A 21,174-nucleotide genomic window follows, 5' to 3' on the forward strand; every position below is an offset into this window, starting at 1 on the left:
GAATTAGTTAAGGGGTTCTGCAGTTCGATAAGTGGGGGTTCCGTTTCGGCCCACGCCTCTCGAAAAGTCTTTCCCTGTTAAAGTCCCTCGATCATTATGTAAAGTAAGCTCATTTAAAAGAGAAAAGCTTATGGCTCTGAAAATTACGCATACGCCGCATAAATCATTCACCGTAAGCCGGGCGCCCGGCAGCCGGAACGTAATGGAACGGAGACAGAGAGCGAAAATCCGGACCCGGCCATTCAGCCATCCACCGAAACACAAATTGCGTGGCTGGCCGCATTAATTGCGGCCTATTTATATGGCCGTTTGCCGTCGCGTTCACGTGTTTAACCTGATTTAAATACAATTAAAATGCACGGCCGACTTAATCCAGGTAAGTGCCACATCCTTAAAGATTTCCCATTTCGCATTTCCAATTTCCCATTGAACATTGAACACAACCCACGCTGGTTTTTACATAATTAGCTCTTATTATTACAATATCTTTTGGTTTATACACGAACGTTAACGTTAGCCACTTGCCACTCCAGATTCTTACTCTTATTGAAGCTTTAGTTGCGGGACTAAAGCGTTAAGCTATAGACTCCTTTGATTTGGGATTGTTAGCAGATGGTTTCTTTGCATTACACTAGGGATACGGTAGCGTAAGAAAAACTAGACTAATCCTAAGTAATCTTAATCTATTTACACTTCTTAAACTACAAATGCATCTTTGGTCCAAACGGTACTCGTTTTTCTTCTCCTTAATTTTTAGGTGACGATCCTTGGGCTATTTGATCCTATGTACAGACGACATCCTGACTAATTGCTTGGCTACAGGTAGACAAAGTGGCCCAGTCCCTTGGCCGGGTTGTTGTTGACGGCCTCCGCCGTGAGCTTGCTCCCGTTTCCATTGGAATCCTGCACCTCCGCCACGGGCATCAGTCTGCCGTAAACCCCCGCGGATGCGAATCGGGCATTCATGTGGATGTCCAGCAGCTTCTTGTCCTTGCCCAGCGATGAGAACGAGTGCGAGGCGGTGCGAATCTCACGTATATTGTACACGGGGCTGTAGGCTCGGGCGGGGGAAATGGAGACGGCCAACTGGGGGGCCGTAGCAGCAGCTGGAGGAGCAGGAGAAGCTGGGTAGAAGTCCCGCCGCAAAGCACACTCCGTGGAATTGTCCGAGGAGCCGGAACTGCTGGCACACTCGTCCTCGTCGCCGGCATCTTCGCTGCTGCTCCGGCTGCTGCAGCTGTGCAGATCCTCGGAGAGCGAGAGATCCGATTCCAGGGATAGCTCCAGCAGACTAGTGCTATCCTCCAAAGTAACCGCCTCGCTGGCCGCCTGGCCAATGGCCTCGTTCAGGTTGGCCAGCAGCTGGCGACGCCGGGCGTAGTTCGGAGTCCGCCGCACCAGAAAGTGGCAGCTCTCGCCGCGCTTCATGCGCTCCATTTGGGTGCGCAGAGGGAGGTCATCCGGATGGAGTTTCCTTTGGCACTCCTGGCCGGGACACACCTCGTACAGGGAGAAGCTCTCGACGGGCTCCGGCGAACTGTAGCAACCGAGTAGCAGGTGGAGCAGCTCGTCGCTGGTCGTCTCCTCGCTGATGACCAGCGATTTGTACTGGGAACTGGGCTGCAGGGCGGAGGTGTGGACGCGGATCAGGCCACCGGGCTTCAGCTGCAGGCAGAAGCGGGACTCGCCCTTCGGATGGCAGGCCTGCATGATGGCCGGCCGGGTGTCGTCGTCCAGGACGAGGATGGTCTTGACCCCGGCCCGGCGCACGGCCACCTCCATGGAAAGGTAGAAGAGCCGCGGGTCGCGGTGTCGCATCTTGAGCCTGTAATCGAATTTAAATTTAAATCGAATTAATTCCCCTGTTGGATGGGTCAATAAATTAAATCTGCTTACCGTCTGAGCAGCTGGCCAATCACCTCCTTGCTGGTCGTGTCCCACTGAATGCCAAGGGTCTTGTACTCGATGTCGATCTTCAGGCAGTTGGTGTACACCTTTATTGTGGTCTGTGTGGGCGGAAAATTCGGCATTAGTTGGAGGTTCTCGAGGAGCTGTCCCTTCTGGGCACTCACCTGTGGCAGCTGCTCGTTGAGACTGGAATAGCTGGAGGCCCGCGAAGGAGTCCTCTGCAGCTCCGCCGGGGGCTCCGGACTGCCGCACATGGAGCTGGCGCACGAGGAGGCGTGGCTGGAGGAGCGAAGGGACACCGAATCGGAACGATTCCGCAGCGGCGAGATTTGCACGTGCTTCAGCATCTGAAATAACAGAGAAAATGCGGGTTAGACATATGTATGGTTTAGGTTTACGGATACCCCAAGCTGGGGTCTCATTCATTATGAATGCTTCCTGGAAAACTGCAAGAGCACTTGCTACTCTAAATGAAGTTGCCACATCCGGTGTGCTTCAAAAAGGGCTACACAGAGAGAAAGATATTGTAATGAAATCACGGTTTATGATTACTAAATTAAGCTTACTCAAATTATATCTCAAACTACATACATGAAATATTTCAGAATATCTTACAATATTTAATTTTCACATTAATTTGTATTATTTTCCCCTAAGCTCTGTGTAGCTAAATATGGGGGCTCTGTTGAGCAACTCTGCACATTCCACTCCTCAATCCCCTAAGTATTCGTGTTTTCCTGATGAATGCAGCCACTTTCAGTCAGCCGCCAGCGCTCATTGAAGCATGTAAATGAAGGGGGAGATATCGAGGAGAAGTGTCCTCAGCCGAAGCAGCTCTCGAGCCGAACCGGAAAGGGGGTGCAGTGGGGGGATGATGTATTGAAATTAATAAAGGGTTCGCAGTGTCGCAGCCTCTTCAGGGCGGTGACAATGAGCCATGAATGAACGAAATGGGCCGTGCATCGGGGAAAATCGCCGCCTGACGTTTGATTGAAAGCCAGAAGTACCTAGCACCCCCCTCCCGAGCCCACTAAATACCCACGATTTCCCCTATTTCCCCAGAGATCTCGATTCCAACCAGGCATTGAGATTCATTCGAGGCGTGCCGCGTTGTGAGGCGATTGCAAGCGGAAGTTGGTGGGATCGCAGCGGCTCAACATCCGGTTATGCCCCATTCCCATATGTACTCCCATATATACATAGAACGCCCTGTGTGGGCTGCGTGGGCGTCTCATTTTCATCGCTGGCCAAGCATATGGCAAATATGCGCCTTCCCCCCTTAATCATTAATATGGAACCGAGGCATATTTAATTGAAATGTTAAAAGTTTGGGAAAATGGTTGCGATGATTGCGGGGCCCTCGCACCATTAATTAGAACTGGAATCCAAGTGGCAGTCGCTGGAGCAAGTGAACCGCAGCGAGTGAACCAGCATAAAATGCAAACTGTGAATTGCGACTGAATTGTGACTGTCGGGGAATGAGATTGAGTATGGGGTACGGGGAAGGGGGGTTTTAAGTGCTGACGTCTGCTGTTCCCGCAATTAGCGGCTAATGTTGCAGAGTTTCACGCCAAGTTGGAGCTCGGGTCACTGCGAAATTGAACTCTCGAAGCTCGCCTACTTCATATTAATCGCAAATACTGGGAAAATCCCACAGAAACTACATAAATTTGTAATAGTAATTTTTACTGTTTAGAAGAGTCGACAATATTTTTGCCATTAAATTTTTCATTACTCGCAGACATTGTCTTAACTACTGAGACAATAATCCCTTCTTTCAACAAAACCTTGTACACCTGAAAAAATACTTGATATAAAACGATGATCAGTTTGATATTATATGTACAGAACGAAAAACGGAATGCGGGCCACCGAAAAGCACTATGCTGTCTGCAATTGCGAATCAACTAAATTAATTCCCAACTCGAAGGAACCAACGCCAAATATAAACATAAATCGAATAAAATTTTGGAAATTGAAGATGAGAAAAAGTGACAGAAGGAAATGAAGAAAATATATTTAATGTGAAATTGAATTACAAATTCGCATAAAAATGTTAGGGGCCGCTGGACACGGCAAAAAGTTGAAAGGAAAAAGTGTTTCCCCGGTAGGAGAGCCAGAATGTTAATAGGATCTCGTTAGAGGTGCGAAGGGGGAGAGAGGAGGCCAGTTAAGTGGATATTAGTTAAAGATTTATAGCCCTCATTGAGGAACAACTAGCTTTGACCTCTCATTGAGTTGCTTAGCTTTAGTGCTAACAGAGATACAGTGTCCCAAACTTTTCCAATTATGCCATCGATATCATACCCACAGCCCTCGGGTCCTTAAAGTGCCGGGAAAAGTCGCATAAATTCCACAGGGCAATACAACGTCGCAGGAGACACAGAGCGAGACGGAGCAGTAAGTAACTGCCAGACAGACAGGCAGGCAGGCAGACAGACAGACATTACAGAACTTACAACTGCTGGCAAGAAACAAAAGAGGCAATAAAAAGCAGCTGCAGAGGGGAGTCGCCAACTGAAAGATGCTCACAACTTGCGAGGAATGTTTTAATTTCAACTTCTCAGCGAGGAAATCGTAAACGTTTCCTCCCAAGGAGATGACAGCATCACTCACGACTGAAAAGTTTTCTCTAGTTTCAGCTTAGAAGAATACATTTGCATCTCTACAGATTGAATTTTGGCAAAAGAACCCCAGGATAATTCCTGAAAAATAATCTAAAAGAACGAAGATAAGGATAGTACATCGGTTTAAATTTTATATCTATGCGTAAAAAGTTCCTGCCACGACTCACGACTCATCCTTATCCAACCGTCACGTAGTTCTGCTTCAAGAGTCATATAATGTGCGCCCCTGACATTCAACATTCAACATGGCATAGATGCCCTTGAACTTGTTGCTGAGAACAGCAACAACTTTCTAGTTACCGATACATATTTGAAACTTTATCCGAAGAGGGGCCATATCCTTTATCATTTTCACACATTCGAGAGGCAAACGACCAGAAGGATTATTGATTGAATTACCCTTGCTGGCGAAGGGGGGGCCCGAAAATACTTTCATGGCCAGCAGACCAGAAAAGGGACCCAAAGTAAAGTCCGTCAAAGGGTCCAAACAAATGGCTGGGACCGAAGAATACTTTTTGTCAAAGAACAAGGAAAGATACTTTAAGTGCGAAAGGGCACGCCTAACGTGGTATCAGGGGCTTTTGCGAATAACTCGGCTGACGTGTCTGATAAGATTTGACTGCCATGTTACGTTTTCTTTATTAATCAAAGACAGAAGCCGAGAGGTCGAATGGATATGGATGGAGCTCCAACAGGCGACGACAACCTCAGAGCGTTTGCCAAATGTGGCCATCATTTCCATTGTCAGGCTGGCGACGAGAAAGATGAAAAATTGCAGACAAATTCCCTGTCTAAAGGAAAAAGGCAGCAGGACAGATAACTTGTAGCCCCAACCAATGAGTAAATTTAAGTCAATACTGGCAGAAAAGTTTTATAGAGATATATGTTAATTGTTTGCAGTTAAAGCATCTCATTTAAATCCCGCCCTTCAATTTGGTTGGTAATTCTGTTGAAATTTGCAAGCTGATGCGTTCATATGCAAATAAATCTGATGATGAAATGAAAATAAAATCAAACCAGTAAATGTGACAGTACCTGCAAAATGGTTTGGCTCCGAATGAAAAATAACAGAAGTCAATATTTAAATAACTTTTACCATAGTTGCGAATCATATGTTTCCCCTGCAGATGTGTGTTTACTTGCATATTTAATGTAGCTGCCACATGTGACAGGAAATTCGTTTAAAAAGGTCCGCTGGATTCGATATTAAATCTCATTTCTGTTTTTTCTACAATTTAATTGATTAAATTGACTTGCAAAAGTCAATTAAGTTAACCGTTTTTAATGGCGACTGTTTACCGAGAGAGGCCCTTTTGATTGGAGCCACTTTCGGATTCATTGTTCTAGCTTTTTTTTGCCTCGATACCCAGCGAAGCGTTCTTTTTCATTTACTTGGCTTATTCTTAGTTGAGTGATTTTTGGTGTTTCGCTTTACGGTTAATTTATGCGCAGTCTGCTTGGATTTTTTTTATAACAGACTTTGGTTTTTAGCATTGAAGGCGGTTGTGGGTTAATAGCTTTATGGAAAACCGCTAAGTAACCAAATTAAATGGGGAAATTTAAAAATTCTGATTTAGGAGGTATACTTTTTGCAGCCCAGGTCATTTTTGTACCGCGTAAAGGGCGTCAACTAAAATAATACATGAAAAAACCACCCATAAACATGAAATATGTTTCGGACTCCAGCCGTTCAAATTAGTACAAACAACGAAGCTTAAAAAATTGTATAAACTATTTTCGTAATGCGGCCGTAAAATAAAAAACCGCAAAAAGTGGCTGAAAAAATTTGTTGAAAAACCCTTTCTCTGTCTCACTAACATTTACGTATAATGCAATACTTAAGCGGGGTATTTATTTATCTTCGGTGGCTTTAAGCCTCCTCCTTAACCATTTTTTATTGCCTTCCTGCTTTTGTAAGCCGCTTAGCCGACCGGTTTTTCATGCCATTAAAAAGTGTTGCATAGTAAGAGGCGCCAGGGCCGCGGTAGCGCAAAAAGTCAAACAACAACATCAAAATTAAATTTCACTTTTAATCAACTTTTCGCCGCTTCCACCGCATTGCAGGGCAAGAGGGTTAATATCCAGAAACGATTCCTTTAAGCTGGTAATTGGCGAACTTTTTTTTTTATTGTTTTGTTTTGCTCAGGCTGCGGCGTCTTTTGTTTCTTTTTTAAATCTAATAAAAGCCTTTAAAACGCATTTCATCAAGCGAGGCGTTCCTCATTAAAATGTTAGCCGAGAAACTAAGAACTGGCTGGGACTTCAAGAGATGCTAAATGCGGAATGAAGAGTGAGGAAAGCAGGATGCAGAATGCAGGTTGTAGGATGCTGTTTGCGGTTCTAACACCAAGGCTGCCGCTTAAAATAGAGTCAAAAGGGCAAAAAGGACGCCTGTGGAGCATGAAGCGAAATTAAGAGTAGCGCCAGCAACAAAGACTAGTTGTGGCTCCAAGTTATCGCGACGCAGCGAATTAAACATCTTTCATACAGGTCAACACTATGAGAAAATATTTAAAGTGCTCATGAAATATTGTTTCAAATGGTATTAAGTATTTTAGTTGTTGTACGCCCTGGGAAAACAAATATAAATGGACCAGAATTGGGCAAAATGATATTTATTAATATCAATTTTACTAGTATTGCATGGTAAGAACGATATGGCGTGTTTTTGTTTGTGTGCATTAATCTTTTAGTCAGATAAAATATTTTCAAATCTTTTTGTATCTGTAAATAAATCATTTATATACATTTTTTAAATTAGCTAAGTATCTGGCATCTGCAAGTGTATTTTTCCATTATCAAATTTGGGTTTGTTATGTACTTTTCCTCACTGGATCTGTCCAATTTGTTTCATCATTTTCCGTCTTCCCTAGCATCAGCATTCTCAGCTAGGGGCGCCATTTTTAGCATATTTAAGCGGCGCCCTTTGGAGAATGCAGGTTCCTAACTACCCGCCCAGTTATTATGCAAAACAAGAGCGGGCGGATTAACATGCCAGCAGGCCCCTCCATAAGCGTACGGGGAAATTATGTTTTGGAAATTATGTAAGCATAAAGTGAGAGGTAACTGCAGTGCCCAGCGGGGAAAGCAATTGTTCAAGGACTCGGGGATGCGTAGATGTTGTCGCCATGTCAAAGTGGCACTAACACACACGCACGCATGCAGGCAACAACTGGCGGAAGCGGAAGTCGAGGGGGAGTGGGAAATGGCGGCTTCACATGTCAGCAATGACAGCAGAAATAATTTCCAATTATTTAGAGCATACTTTTGGGCATCCAATTTTCCATTACTCCCGTTCCATGTCGCATCCAGCGAAAGTGTTTAAAATTTGTGGTCAACTAACACCAATGACACCATGCTGGTGCCGTAGATGCTGCATTTGCTGCGTTTTTGTCACCTCATCATTTGCATACATTGCGGCATTCCAAATGGAATTTATACCCAGATCGATAATTAAATGGGTTATTCGTTATTGTCCCTGCCAAATGACCAGTCCAGCCTCTTATCGTATCTGGATTTCGCTATCAATTAAATTAGTGATAGATAATATCATATAGCAACTTAGTAACTTTCCTTACGAAGCTGATACATTTTTTGTTTCTTATTGAAGAACTTTTCTTTGGGTGTAGATAAAGCAAAGAGTTTCTGGTTAATGGGACAAAAATCAGAAACTAAGCGGTAAGACGGAAAAGCTCAGAGCTCTTCTCTCGAACGTGCTTCTCTAGTTAAGCTCCTGAATTAATGCATTGTTTTTCGTTCCTCGTATGCTGCACAGTAGCTCCATTGTTTGCTAGGCAAACTTCGTTAGTCATGCCTTTGTAAATCATTTTAGAATGAAACCGAAAGGCAACTTATACAATGCACGAATTACAATTTCAGCACAGCAATTTTCCTTATTTTTTGGAGAGTTTTGCGGCGGCTGGGGAAAGTCAGCACACACACACACGTGAGCCCAGGCATCCCTCCGTTCATAAATTGCACATTTTAAAAGTGTCGTAAATTTTGCGTAGGTGAGAGAATCAACTATGAAATTGAATCGAATGCAGCCGAGCATTGGCACACACCTACAAAAACGTGTTGGGTATATGAAACCCCCAACTCCCACCTTTAAGAAGGCATGCCCCGTTCGCCAGTGCATACTTTAGAGCGAAAACTTTTCGGGCTATCATAAATTCAGATCGCACTCCGCAGCATATGGGATATATATGGGTGTACGAGGAGGTGGGCGTAGTACCGAAGATTTAGGGCTCCGCTAATAATTGCATATGTTTTTTTAGCCATAAGTTATGCCATTTTCAAGGATATTAAATTATAAACACTACCGTCTAATAAGGTTTACATTGGACTACCGGGTTCTATCATTTTGTTGCATACTTTTAGACACCTTTGTAAATGATTTCATTCCATTGGACATTAAACTTATTAATGTTAGTTAATGTCATCCCAAACCTAATATCTTTAGATAGTTTAGACAGCCGCACTCGAGTCTTCAGACCAGAAATCCTAGACTCAGCAAACAGGAAGTGGAACTGGAAGAAACACTTCCCAATCATTAGGCAGCCACCAGACGAAGGGGACAGAACAGGAGCGGATAGAAGGCGCGGCTCCAAGTGTTTTCCAGCCACTTCCGCTGCATGCTGGCAACCTGTTGAGTGGAAACGTGTTCCAAGCCAAGGAATTTGCCTGCCGCATAAATTCTTTCGATATGATTTATAGCTGCTCTGATGGCTTTTTGCATCGCCCCATGTTGGAAACTGGTTCGAAATGCATTTGACATCCGGTAGCCGGCAAAGAAAAACAGAAAATTCCATCGTTATGCTAAATAATGCTGGATATATTTAAATTGTTGTCTTGTGGTCCGTATTTACTTGGGTGTGGGGTGGTGAACCCGGAGGAGGAGGAAATGCTGATTTGATTGTACATTTGGCACAGCAATCAGAGGCGGGATAATTGGACTCCTCGGAGCAGGCACTTCTGCCGGAGACATCCCCATATTGTCGCCCATCCTTCGCCTTTCTGCTGAATGTGGAAATTCCTCAAATTGACATGTCTCTCTGCACGTACCATCAATTGGCCCTGGAGTGGTGAGGGTGGCTGTGGATGCAACATCCTGGCAACCACTCACCCACAACCCAACCTTTTTTCCGACACTTTTTCTGAGCTAAGCAAAAATATCACCAAAGTGATATATATTACTTTTGGAATTTCGTTTCGATGATGGTTTCATATTTTATGAGGTCAAAAACGGTTTCGTTACTGCGTTCCTGAATTTTTTAAAATGCCGAAAATGCATCCATTATTTTCTGAACTCAATTTCTTCCATGTGGCCAGATCCAAGTTAGTTTGTTAGTTTTTTCACCCGTCGAAAACAAACTATGGTTCTGGTCTGATCGGGGAAATGGCGGCCCACATTAATTGCTCCCTGCTTCCTGCTCGATGTTTTTGGTAGGTTCGGTGCGTGTGGAAAACAGGAAATGTAAACATTAATAGAGCCAAGTGAAGTACGGAAATTCAATTAGACGGCAATGAGAACATATATATTTAACTGTAGTTTTTCCATTAGGGAATGCGGAACCAAGTGCAACGTGGTCTCCTAGAAAAGTGAGTAAGGGAAATGCTTTTCTAACTCGAAACCTCAAATTGAGTTCAGGTTAAACGTGTCGTTTCCCTGCCACCCAACCACATTTTCCGCACATTTCCCATTTGCTTTAACTGTAAGCAGCTTAGGCCACATATTTCCATTCAAGTTATCTAATTAAAGTCTAAGGTATTTAATTTTATTACTTTGCCTGTGAGGAGGGGCTCAAAAAATCTTTAAAGGACAAATACTTGAAATGCCTTGTCCTCTCCGTCTCAAAGTCTCTTCTCCGATTCTCCAATTCTCCGATTCCCTTTTCGGACCTCCCCCATCCTCATTTCGTTCCTGGCCATTCGCATCGGGCACTATTTGCTGTCAAATTATTTGCTCAGGAATTTAAGACTATTAAAAGGAGGGCAACGCTTTCAACCGCTGTCGCATTACGCAAATCGTGGCTATATACCGACGTTTTGAAAATACATACAGATGTGCAGAGGTTTGCATATAATTTTTGGCCTGCCCCGCGAACAAAAAACCAACAAAGAACCCAACACAAGGGAAAAAGCCTCGACAGAAAGGTAAACAAGCCGCCAAAGGAGCCCGCAAAACCCAAGATAGGGCGAAATCTGGGGCAAGAAAAAAAAAAAGAAAAAAAGATAAGGGGCTAGGAGCGAGGGCAGCGGACTCGTCTGCGCCATCTCAGCTATTAATTTTTATTTGTCTTGTCATTTCAAGCATTCCGGCGAGTTGCCTGTTGCTAAGCCGAGCGAAGCTCGAATTACCTTATAAATAGTTTTCCCGCCTTATAAAAGTAGCTGCCGGCTGTATTTATCCATTGCGGGTAAACGAAATTAAGAGTTAGTTAGTTTTTAAACTATCCAAGTCTGTTGGAGAGCCAACAAAAAGTAGTAGCTAGTATACTTTACTAGATAAATATCAAATTTCAAATTACTCTGTGTTATAAATATTTTCCTTTCTGGTTGAAAAACGGAATGTGGAAATAGACAGTCATTTTGCCTTTTGCTTGTAATTTAATGTCTGAGATACTCTGGGTGCCTGCAGGGAGAATGAAATGTAAATTAGAGATTCAAGTCCCAGGAATCCCTTTAAGTAGTGAAGAAGAATTCTTAAGGAGTTCCTGGACACTGGAGACTGGACCTTACTGAGCTTTGCAGATAAATACACACACAAAAAACACACTGGGATCAAATCGATATGCGCATGGTAAATTTTGTTTGCATTTTGAGAGTATTAATTCGAAATTGATAGTACATAACATTAAATCGATCATCGTTTTTGGTGTATTTTTAATTTTCATAAATTATTTTCTCTTTAGGAATTAAGTTTGATAGCGCACTAAACTTGGCATACCGTAATCGATTAAAGGCAGCTTTTAATAGTCGTACAGATACACTGCTCGAACATTTCCCATACCATTAATCAATCAGACGGCTGTCCGCCATGCAAAGTGCAACCTGCAACTGTTTCCTTGGCCAGTTTCCCAGGGCCACGCGACAGCTGCCACTGGATGCGCATTATGAAAAACCATATGGGAAAATCAGCAACGAAACAAAAAAAAAACAAAAACAGCGTGTAGCGTAGGGAACGCTCTTTTCTGTTCTGAGCCACATCAGCAAAACAATCTCGCCACGCACATATGCTTTGGCCACGCCAACTCTCGCATCCATGAGATTCACTTGATACGGCGAATGGAAGCTGAGCCGGCAGCTGACTTGCAGTCTGCAGTCCTTCGCAGCATCCACATTTTACATCCATATCCATAGATAGCGATGGTGATGGTTCAGTGTGGGAATTTCGCTATGAGAAAATGAGACAAGTCCCAGCTGCCTTTGTTCGGCGCTGAGATCTCTTGAGGTAGCAGGTAGCTGTGTGCATGTGCACAACATGTGGAAAATGCGGCAGGAAAATGTGGAAGTTTCGATGATGTTTTCCCTCAGCATTCCGAAATCCGGTTCATGCTTAAGGAAATCGGCGGCCACTTTGATTGTGGAGCCATTTAAATGAGGTTCAGACCCAAATGCGTTCTTTATCGGTCCAGATTTTCATTTCTTTTTTTTTTTTTTTGGATCCGAATGTCGTTTCCGGCTCGGATGTGGCGCAGCCCCACTGTGATTCTCTGGGATCCTTGAAATGACACAGTTCGGAGGTCAGATGCTGCTAACGAGATTCGTTTAGCCCGCATTGTGCGACCTTTGTTTCGGGCAAACGCCCACAATTGGAAAACAAACGGAGCCGAACGAAAGGTGTGAAAAGAGGTGTGCTTATCTTTCTGGGTAAAGGGTCTTAGTTGTCTGAGCCCACGGTTGATGCATCGCCCACGATAAGAGTGTGGGTCGATCGGACTGACAGCGAGCCCTATAAGGCCTCATAACTTCTGGCTTCTTGAGCTGAATAGGCTAAAATAATTATATAAGGTTTCGCAGCAAGAGCAGTTTGTATATATACCATATATGGTATGCGGTTTTATTTCCTGAACTAAGTTATATAAATATTTTAATTATTTAAGAATTATTGGGTTTTGTTAAAATAATATTCCCTTACATTATACATTATTATCATAGAAACCATCATGTTTCGCACTAATCCTATTATACCAAAGTGTTACCATGATGCCCTATTATATTATCTTTTTACAATTGGTCTTCTTTTCCGTTTAGTTTGTTTACATTGCATGACTTTAAGGGACTGTGACCAATCAGTTTTCCATTCTCCCTTTCATTTATTCCCTTCTAAGTTATCAATTAGTAGCTCTCACACTTGATTCATTTGGGGGGCACTTCCTGCCGTGGTCAGAAAAAAAAAGAAATCCACCAGTAGTTTTTATTCCTTTTTTACACTGGCAGATCGAGTGAAATTTATGAACCATTCACAAAATGTTTGGTAAGCGATATTTTGTCAACTGGACAAATTGTCGGCATGAGTGGACAGATTCCTTTGTATTCGAGTCTGTGTCGCAGACATTCCATTTATTGTGGGCCACGCTATACAGGAAGCTGATTGTGTCTAGTCCCCAGAAAATGTGTTTTGTGTAACTATCCTATTCATGCGGCCATAAATTACTAGAAGTCGGCAAATGGCTCGAGGGCCGAACCGGCAAATAGTATGAGTTCTCTAGTATTTTAATGAGCTCCGGTCATAAGCGTTGTTACTAGCCTTTTTGCCATCTTCCATCTGCCTGACTTTCCGGCGAACTGCAAATTAAACTAAACTCGTTTTCAGTTTTCCGAACTCCGAATTCCAAAAAGCAAAACCAACAACGAGCCACATTTTTGCTCGCCAAGTACTAATGAAATTACGCATGAAATGTTTTCGGGCTCGGAGCAAATTAGGTTTAACTTGGTCTGTTAATGGATTCTGTACGAATAGCGCTTCTATTCAAACCATATAAATATTTTGGCCAGATGCCCTGTTTTGGTGCCTCATTTGCTGATTATCTGCAACTTTTGTTTGGTAGTAGATGCGAAGATACTGCTAAAGCAACAAGTTAGTCCTCTTCCTAAAAGTGGAATAAGCTCGTTAAGTCACACGAAAAAAATAATATAATTTTTAGTAGCATACAAATATACACAAATTGAAAAAAATGTAATACAAATTATAATATTTTTAACCTTAATAAAACTTTTATAACGATTAATTCTTTTTGCTTATCTCATCTCTATATTTAAAGTTCTAGTTCTTGCAAATTTATTTTCTAATATTTTACTTTATGAACCAACTCTTGACAAAAATGTTAAAGAACTGCGGATAGCACCATTTGATTTCCAGAGATATGGCAGTATACTCGATAAGGCACGCCATCACCTCCAGACCTCTGACTAAGTATGTACACCTCTGACTAAGTTCGGATTTCAGGGGGAGGGGAGGGGCTTGCAGAAGTAAACATCTCCATTCAGCGGCTATTTGTCACGCTTTGACGTAGCCGCAGCAGCACGAGCCGCATTCGACGACAGATCTTAGTCACATGCGCAGGTTGAGGCATTTACCGGCGGTCTTTGACTCTGCGTCTCTTCCCTGGGCTTTGCCTTTCCGCGTCCATCGGCCAAGTTAATAGTTGTTAGTAGTATATTGCAGCTGCGGCTGGGACATGTTGCCGAAGGTGATTGGCCCCGGCAATTTAGTTGCTATTACGCCTGGAAAATGCCTCTGCAGCATCCGAGTTGATGGGACTATAAGGCAAAAAGTTGCCACTCCGGTATTTAGTGCAAGTACGCTGGCTTTTAGTCGCTGATGTATTAACCGTTAATGCGGCCTGCCCCTGACATCTTCCTGGCCATGTCGGAAGCCAGCCATACAAACATACAATTTAAAACAGCGCGCAGTTCGGGGGGAAAACCACAATAAAAACGTTGCGGGTAAATCTCGATATGACAATCAATTAAACTCAATTGTTGTTCAATTAATTAATCAATTATGCATTTTTCATATTGCGCATTAATGTAATTTATGTTCGTAGAACAGAATTATTTGGTACTTGAATGAATATTGCAAGGCAATAAAAATGACAAAATTAATGGTTTACAGTTTTTTTATAATCAGTAAAATGGGGAGTATTCACTTAGAGATTTTAGAAGTGTATTAATTTGTCGTGTATTTGAAGTGTATCAAAAGCACTCAACTGGCTCTACCATTTTGTTGAAATTAATTAAAATGTTTAAAATTATGCATACTCGTAATTAACCCCTCATGCTGTTTTAAATATTTCACTGCGTTTTTCAGTTCACTGCTTTATGAAAAAAGCGCTTCATAAATCTGTTACAATCCTGTAATATTTCACCGACTTTCGCGCCCTTCAAACGCTTGCCGCCTCATAAATTTAAAATATACAAAAATAAAACCAAATCGTCAGGGGGGTAAACTCTAAAAAGCATAAAGCTTTCGGCTGTGGACGGAAATTATAAATTCAGAGCAAAAGTGCGTGGTTCTTTTTATATTCCGCTTTGGCTGATTTAAACAATTACAAAAAGCCAGCGATATTTCGATTTTAGTTTTCTATAGAATTCGTCCAGGTATTGTACTGCAGTTTTTTGCGGTTGTCAATAAATTATTCCAACATGAATTCAACGACAAAACGTTTTTTGCCGTTTATTTTAAATAATTTGGAGGTTCATAGTCTTGCCCATTTTCCGTTTTTCAAATTGCAAACCAATTCAAAGCCCGAGACAAAGGCAATTTTCCCAGTAGAAATTTGAGTTTGTGATCCACAACAAGGTCGTTTATTGTCTTTTTTGATAGTTCTCCCCATACAAAGTGCACATTTGTTTCGGATAAATCAGCTAAAAATACAATACACAAATTGCTGTCCCACACTTGAAGCGCTTCCCCACTAATGCCTTCCCAGTCACAACAGCCCCAAACTAATGATTAAATAAATGCGCTTGGCCTTAAAAAGGGAACCCTGATGCAACTGCAACTCGCACACTCTAAAAAAATGAAGCGAAAGAAACCGAAATTCCGTGAAGAACTCATGAAGTTATGGGCTGCGGGCACAGGCTGCTGAAATATTTATTTCTGATGCCACTCTTTCTTGCATATTCCATAAATATAAATATGCTGAAAGCTGGAGGAGGCTGCCACTTAAGCGCCTTCAATTAATATTTTCCATATTTCTTCTGTTCTTCTGTTCTCTTCTGGGCTGCTGCGTTCTCCCCTCGCTTTGTTTATTGGAGTGTCGATTAAGTTGTTTTAATATTAAGCAGCCCCTTTCTAAATTAAGAGCCCTCCGTGATATATATGGTTTATCTTACGGGGAGAGCGACTGCGAGATGGATCTGTGGAAGGCCTTGTTCCCCTTTGAGAAGGCAGTCGATGGATCTTATCATACAGTGAATACATATGTGCACTTGAGGTTGATTCACTTCCATTTATGGAGCAGCAGTTTAAAGCAAAGTCAAAGCGAGGTTCAAGGCACTGGATCGTATCGGGGAGTCTCGATATCACTAGAGAGCACAAATCAAACGGCACTGGACGCAATCACAGAAAACTGAAACCGGCAAACTGCCAATTTTCAGAGCGGCCAGAAAACAAAGAACCGGGTCAGAAGCGATACCCAAACCGATTCTCACACAAATTTGCAAACGCACAATTAAGTCGCCTGGGAGAAGAGGACCCTCTGGAGCTTCCTGCCCCTTCCTGCAGACCCCTTGCAACGTATGATGTGCCAACGAAGACGTCAACTTGTCATTCGCCGGTAGTAGCAGTAACAGCCTTAAACTCGGTTAATTTATCATGGCTGGTGGAGGGAGAAAAGGGGAAAGCGACTGGGAATGGGCAAAAAATGCAATTGTGTCGAGAGTGTAGTTTTTTATTCCAGCTCTGGTTTTTGGGCCCGGGACTTTTGTGCCAAGTGTTTGCATTTAGCCGCCATGGCACTGACTGATGTACAGAAATTAATAACGCTCAAATAGAGCTTCAAAGTGGGCAAGAGTTTCAGCTCCGCATTTTTTTCTTTGGCTCAGCTCAGCTCACTGTTTTTTTATAATCCTCACTCGCTTTAAGCCGGCGAGTTTCCGGCCTTTAGCTCTTTTTGCCCCCTACCAAATGGGTGCTACACGCATATTGATTACCAGGTAGTCGAATCCAGCTGGGAATCGAGGGGTTACGAGCGATTTAAAGGCGAGTAAAAGTTGCATTTTCAGGGGGCAGTTAATGAATCCCAACTTGTCCACTAGCATTGGTCAGAGGGGCCAGAGGGGCAGCAGGGGTGAGTCAATCAAGTTGAAGTCCCAACATTCCGTATTCCCACAGTGCATTAAGCCAGCGTCCAAGGCAGCAAATTCCTGTCCCAGGATAGAACCTGGGAAGCAGCCAGCAACTGCAAAATCAACAGCAACAAAATCACTTGCGGTTGCATTTTGCGGTTTTGGACCAAACTCACTATGTGCAGTAAATGCAGTGCAGACCGAGAAGTTTGCCTTTTTCTTTGCGGCGTGAGAATTTGTCGCTTCCTCGGGTGGGCGGACTTTTTCCAGATGAGGAGGAGGCACGTGTTTCCCATCCAGCGGTGAAAAGTCAATTTCGAGAACGATTTCCCACCCGATAAGAGGTTTCACAGTTGGATTTTCGGTCGAATGAAAGTTTTACGAGGCCTAAGCTCAAAATGAAAGGTTACCAGAAGCTACTTTAAACTGACCCTAATGGATCATCTGATCTAGTGGAAAAAGTGAGAAAAGCGAAGAGAAGAAACCACACTTTGACAGAAGAAAGTTCGAGATAAACATTATTATGTCGTTAAAAAAGGTATGGGGGATCTGTAGAGACACTTGCACTTATATAACCTAATAAAGGGAAATTAAGATTGCAATCTAGAAAGATTTAGAAAGGAGTTTCGGGGAGAACAGCGAAAACTTTCTTCTTCTTCAATCATGTTGTTTTCGCAGTAAATCATTAAAAATTCAAATACTATACTGATGACTAATACTAGTTTCACTGAAAGCCCAGATCAATGCGGAATCACTTAACACCAATAGCCCAATGTCTAATCGTTCCGCATTAAGCTACATAGCTTTAGAGAAAACCATGTGCCATAAGGCGTTATAATTGTTTTACGGTACTACATTTCACAGGTTACCGAACGCAAACAAACAGTTAACAGGCTTTGTATACTTTTGGCTTTTTGTTAATTAATTGTTAACAAAACGAAGGGCAAATAAAAATATCAACGGAGCGCAGTAGACAGAAAAAAACCACGAGTAAAAGCGCCAACTTCCATTTTTTGCTGACTTTGTGCCATAACTTATAATAAAGAAGTCGTATATTATTTTTTCATTTCGCTGCTCAACTTGTTTATTGAATTTACCATTTTAAAGGCGCTGACTCAGTATGATTTTCGCTGTAATTTAGTCAAGTTAGCGCGAAACGTTAAACGAGGTTGCAATGCATAACAGACTACAGAAAAAACCCCGATTCGGGCCGGTATTCATTTCAATTGAATTTTGAATAACTTTGAATCTTTGGCTCCACCAAATCGTGTTGCCAACGACTCGATGAATTGCAAATCTCTCTAAATCAGAAAGTAAATCGGTTGACGATAGAACGGCTTTGAAGGAGGGAAGAGTAAAATGGCTTCAGAATAAATACAAATAATTTGATTTGCCTAAAATATTATAATGTAATATAAATATTATGGGCGTTGCTAAAAGTACCGTTTATGCATAGGTAAGCAAAAATCCGGGTTGCGCAATTTGATGGCGATTTTTATACAGTTCTTTCTCAGTTGACAAATGCTTTTGACTTTTTATTGCTTGCGCGGGTGTGTCTTTGGCTCAATGGAGAAACAATAGACATAAGTGGACATAACTGTATATGGAAGCCCAGCAACTTCCTCTGGCCATAAAGCCATGCATAAATTACGGAAGGAATTATACAAATAGTTTGTTGGCTTTTAGAAAGAAGTAACAAGGGTTAGGTAGATCAAAATGCAAGCCATCTCAAAGATGGTAAAGTAAAAAATTTTAATTGATATGTTTGCTAAGTCCAAGTGCCTTGATCTCCAGTGAAAGATAAATGACCCTGTTGCTAGACCACAATCAACTTCCTCCATCAATCAATGAACATCAGTGAGATACTTCCCTTTAAAACGCCCCTGTAAGTACGTGGGTGCAATATGAAGACTAAATGATGCGAATATCCTTTCAGGACTCACGTATCCTCAACTAAATAGAGGATATATCTATAAAGCACGGATTTAAAAAAAAATCTACCTGTAAGGTATAACGACGAAAAGGGCGCTAAACCGAAGGAAACCGCACTTGACAGTAGCACACGAGCAGGTAGGCCCGAAAGCCAAGCCCTCTCACGTAGCCTCCTAAAATTCAGGATGGGATCGCAGCACTCTGAGAACCCCGAAGCGCATTGTTCTCGTGCATTTCCTGATTTTTAATTAGCCAAATAGAACCTTACAAAGAAAGGGACAAGTTGAACAAAGTGTGCTGACTATACGTGATTGGTATTTGAAATCTTTTGCTTCTCAATGTCGACAAAACAACAATGTACTCTCAAACTCCGACAAGACAGGAAATTAATTCGATATCAATACTCGTCTGCGGTTACGATGAAAATTGCGAGAAAGTGATGTTGAAACCAAGCTCAGGTTGAAAATTGTATAATCGAGACAAACCACTTTTGGACATCGGGAATTTCCCCGCTCATAATCATGGTCACTGGCCAGAGCTTGAGCCACATAGTTTTGGTTTGTGTCTGATGGACAAAACCAAGTGAATCGAATGCTTCTATTCCCATGAAATATGTCTAATTAGCAAGTCAGCTTTCAAGGAAGTAAGAATGGAAACAAAATACCTTAGCCAAATGAAATGATACAAATATCGGATTTGTACAAATACCCAAATGAGCCCCATTGCCGAACTGAGTGATATAATTCATCTGAATTCGAAACAAAAGAGACAGATTTTCTCACAGAAATCTGAAAGATATACATCAAATCAAACTTTTGGTCGAGACCCAAGCTTTGTGTCATTTATAATCGGCCAACAGACCAACTTTGACTAATTAAGCGAATCACTGGACCGAGGAATTTACATGAAATGTTTATGCATTTTCAAAATAGCTGGGAAGGTCTTTTGTCTGCCTGTGTTGCCCCTAATGGAAATTTGAAATATTTGCATAAAGCTAACAATTTGCTAGCTTGCAGATTTACGGATGTGCAGTTGTCGGAGGCCAAGAACCGGACAATGATGCTTAGAAAATCCGTATTTGCATTATAATCCCCCTTATGACCTAGGAAATGACTGGCCAACAATTTGGTTACCGTTCAAGCGGGTTCACTCAACTCTGAGCGGCGAAAATGTCTCGAGATCAAATCGCAATTCGATAATTGAGCCAAAGGAGAGTGGGCTGAGAAAATTCTGGTCTGGGACTTTCGCCGAAGCGAGAAGAAAACCAATCGACCAAACTAGATCTCGTCTACCAATCAAACTTTCTAGAGGAAGACGGTAAATTATTGGGCCGCAGCGAAAACTGGGCTTAGCGATCTGGGGCTTACCTTCGAGCTGGTGAGATGTGGTATCCAAATGTGTTTTGCCTGTAATCGTAATCCCAAGACTTGGCAGCCCGACTTTGATGGATGGGCTGGTGGAACAAGAAGTCCGGCGAAGACAAGACAAGGTCGCACTGTTTTTGGTTTTGTTTTTTGCCTCGTTTGTTTTTACGGCCCTTTGGCTGGCATTAAGTTATCAAGCACTAGCACTCCACATGTACTTCACATGCACGGCGCATTTCTACGCGTATCCAAAGGTGCGTATGCGTACGTGTTCCCTGCGGAGGGCGACGCCACTGGGGAAGCAGGTGCACTCAGGAAGCAGGTGCGCTGATTTTTATTTAGCGATGCACTTTCAATCTCTATTTAAAATTTGTTCACTTCTTCTTCATTTGGCTCGCGAACCAATTTTATTTTCGACCTGGGCGCACATTCACTTTCGTTCAGATGGGTCCGCTACCGTTAGTCAGTTCACCAGGAATTGATAATACAGAGTGGAGCAGCGAGGAGGACCGCACTCGGTGGTGTTTACAGACGGAATGAAGCCGCACCGCTAGCGTCTGCGAGGTCTAGCCCAATGAGAGTCGCATTTAGCTGGGAGAGCCACAGAGCGGCTAACGGGCGAGCGGATCTGTGGAACACGTTTTTCATAAGAGCGGGTGTGTTTACTCTCTCGCCCTCTCTGCACTCAGAAAAAATTCAGATATTGTTAACAACAGATACGAGGTGTACGCATCAGTACCTTTTCAATTTTAGCTACATCAAAATTAACAACTATTTTATTTTAATTTTCAATTTTAAAACAGGTATTCAAAACATTATATTTTAAGATTTAGCATGCTTTCCTACGGTTTTTAAACTATAACTTAAAATCATGAACATAATTTTGACTAAAGGCAGTTTATCATTTCAATTCTTTTAACGTTTGTAAGTCTCATGTTGTTTTAAGCCAGCATACAAAAGTAAACTATGTCTAAAATAGTTTGTATTAAAGGCGTTACAAAACACACTGTGTTACAGAAGTATTGCTTTTTAATTTACCTGTAATA

The 21,174-nt window shown here is 42.3% G+C and overlaps 1 protein-coding gene across 1 annotated transcript; it reads right to left on the reverse strand.

The window, feature by feature from the left end:
* Window positions 1–450: 450 nt before the first annotated feature.
* On the reverse strand, window positions 451–20,684 carry rau (RA domain-containing protein rau). The gene is made up of 4 exons (XM_017138046.3): window positions 20,132–20,684; window positions 2,073–2,255; window positions 1,897–2,006; window positions 451–1,825 (listed from the first exon to the last, which is right to left on the reverse strand). Exons 2-4 carry the CDS (start codon window positions 2,253–2,255, stop codon window positions 817–819), a joined length of 1,302 nt encoding a protein of 433 aa, XP_016993535.2. The 5' UTR covers window positions 20,132–20,684; the 3' UTR covers window positions 451–816.
* Between the last annotated feature and the right edge of the window lie 490 nt (window positions 20,685–21,174).

Source organism: Drosophila takahashii, chromosome 2L (assembly GCF_030179915.1).
Source record: "Drosophila takahashii strain IR98-3 E-12201 chromosome 2L, DtakHiC1v2, whole genome shotgun sequence".
Taxonomy (NCBI): domain Eukaryota; kingdom Metazoa; phylum Arthropoda; class Insecta; order Diptera; family Drosophilidae; genus Drosophila; species Drosophila takahashii.

Excerpts from the sequence above, each read along its gene's own strand:
- rau (XM_017138046.3), bottom strand. The coding sequence starts at position 2,255 with ATGCTGAAGCACGTGCAAATCTCGCCGCTGCGGAATCGTTCCGATTCG. Across the intron at positions 2,007-2,072 it reads TCAACGAGCAGCTGCCACAG|ACCACAATAAAGGTGTACAC; the intron begins GTGAGTGCCCAG and ends CCGCCCACACAG. Across the intron at positions 1,826-1,896 it reads ATTGGCCAGCTGCTCAGACG|GCTCAAGATGCGACACCGCG; the intron begins GTAAGCAGATTT and ends ATTCGATTACAG.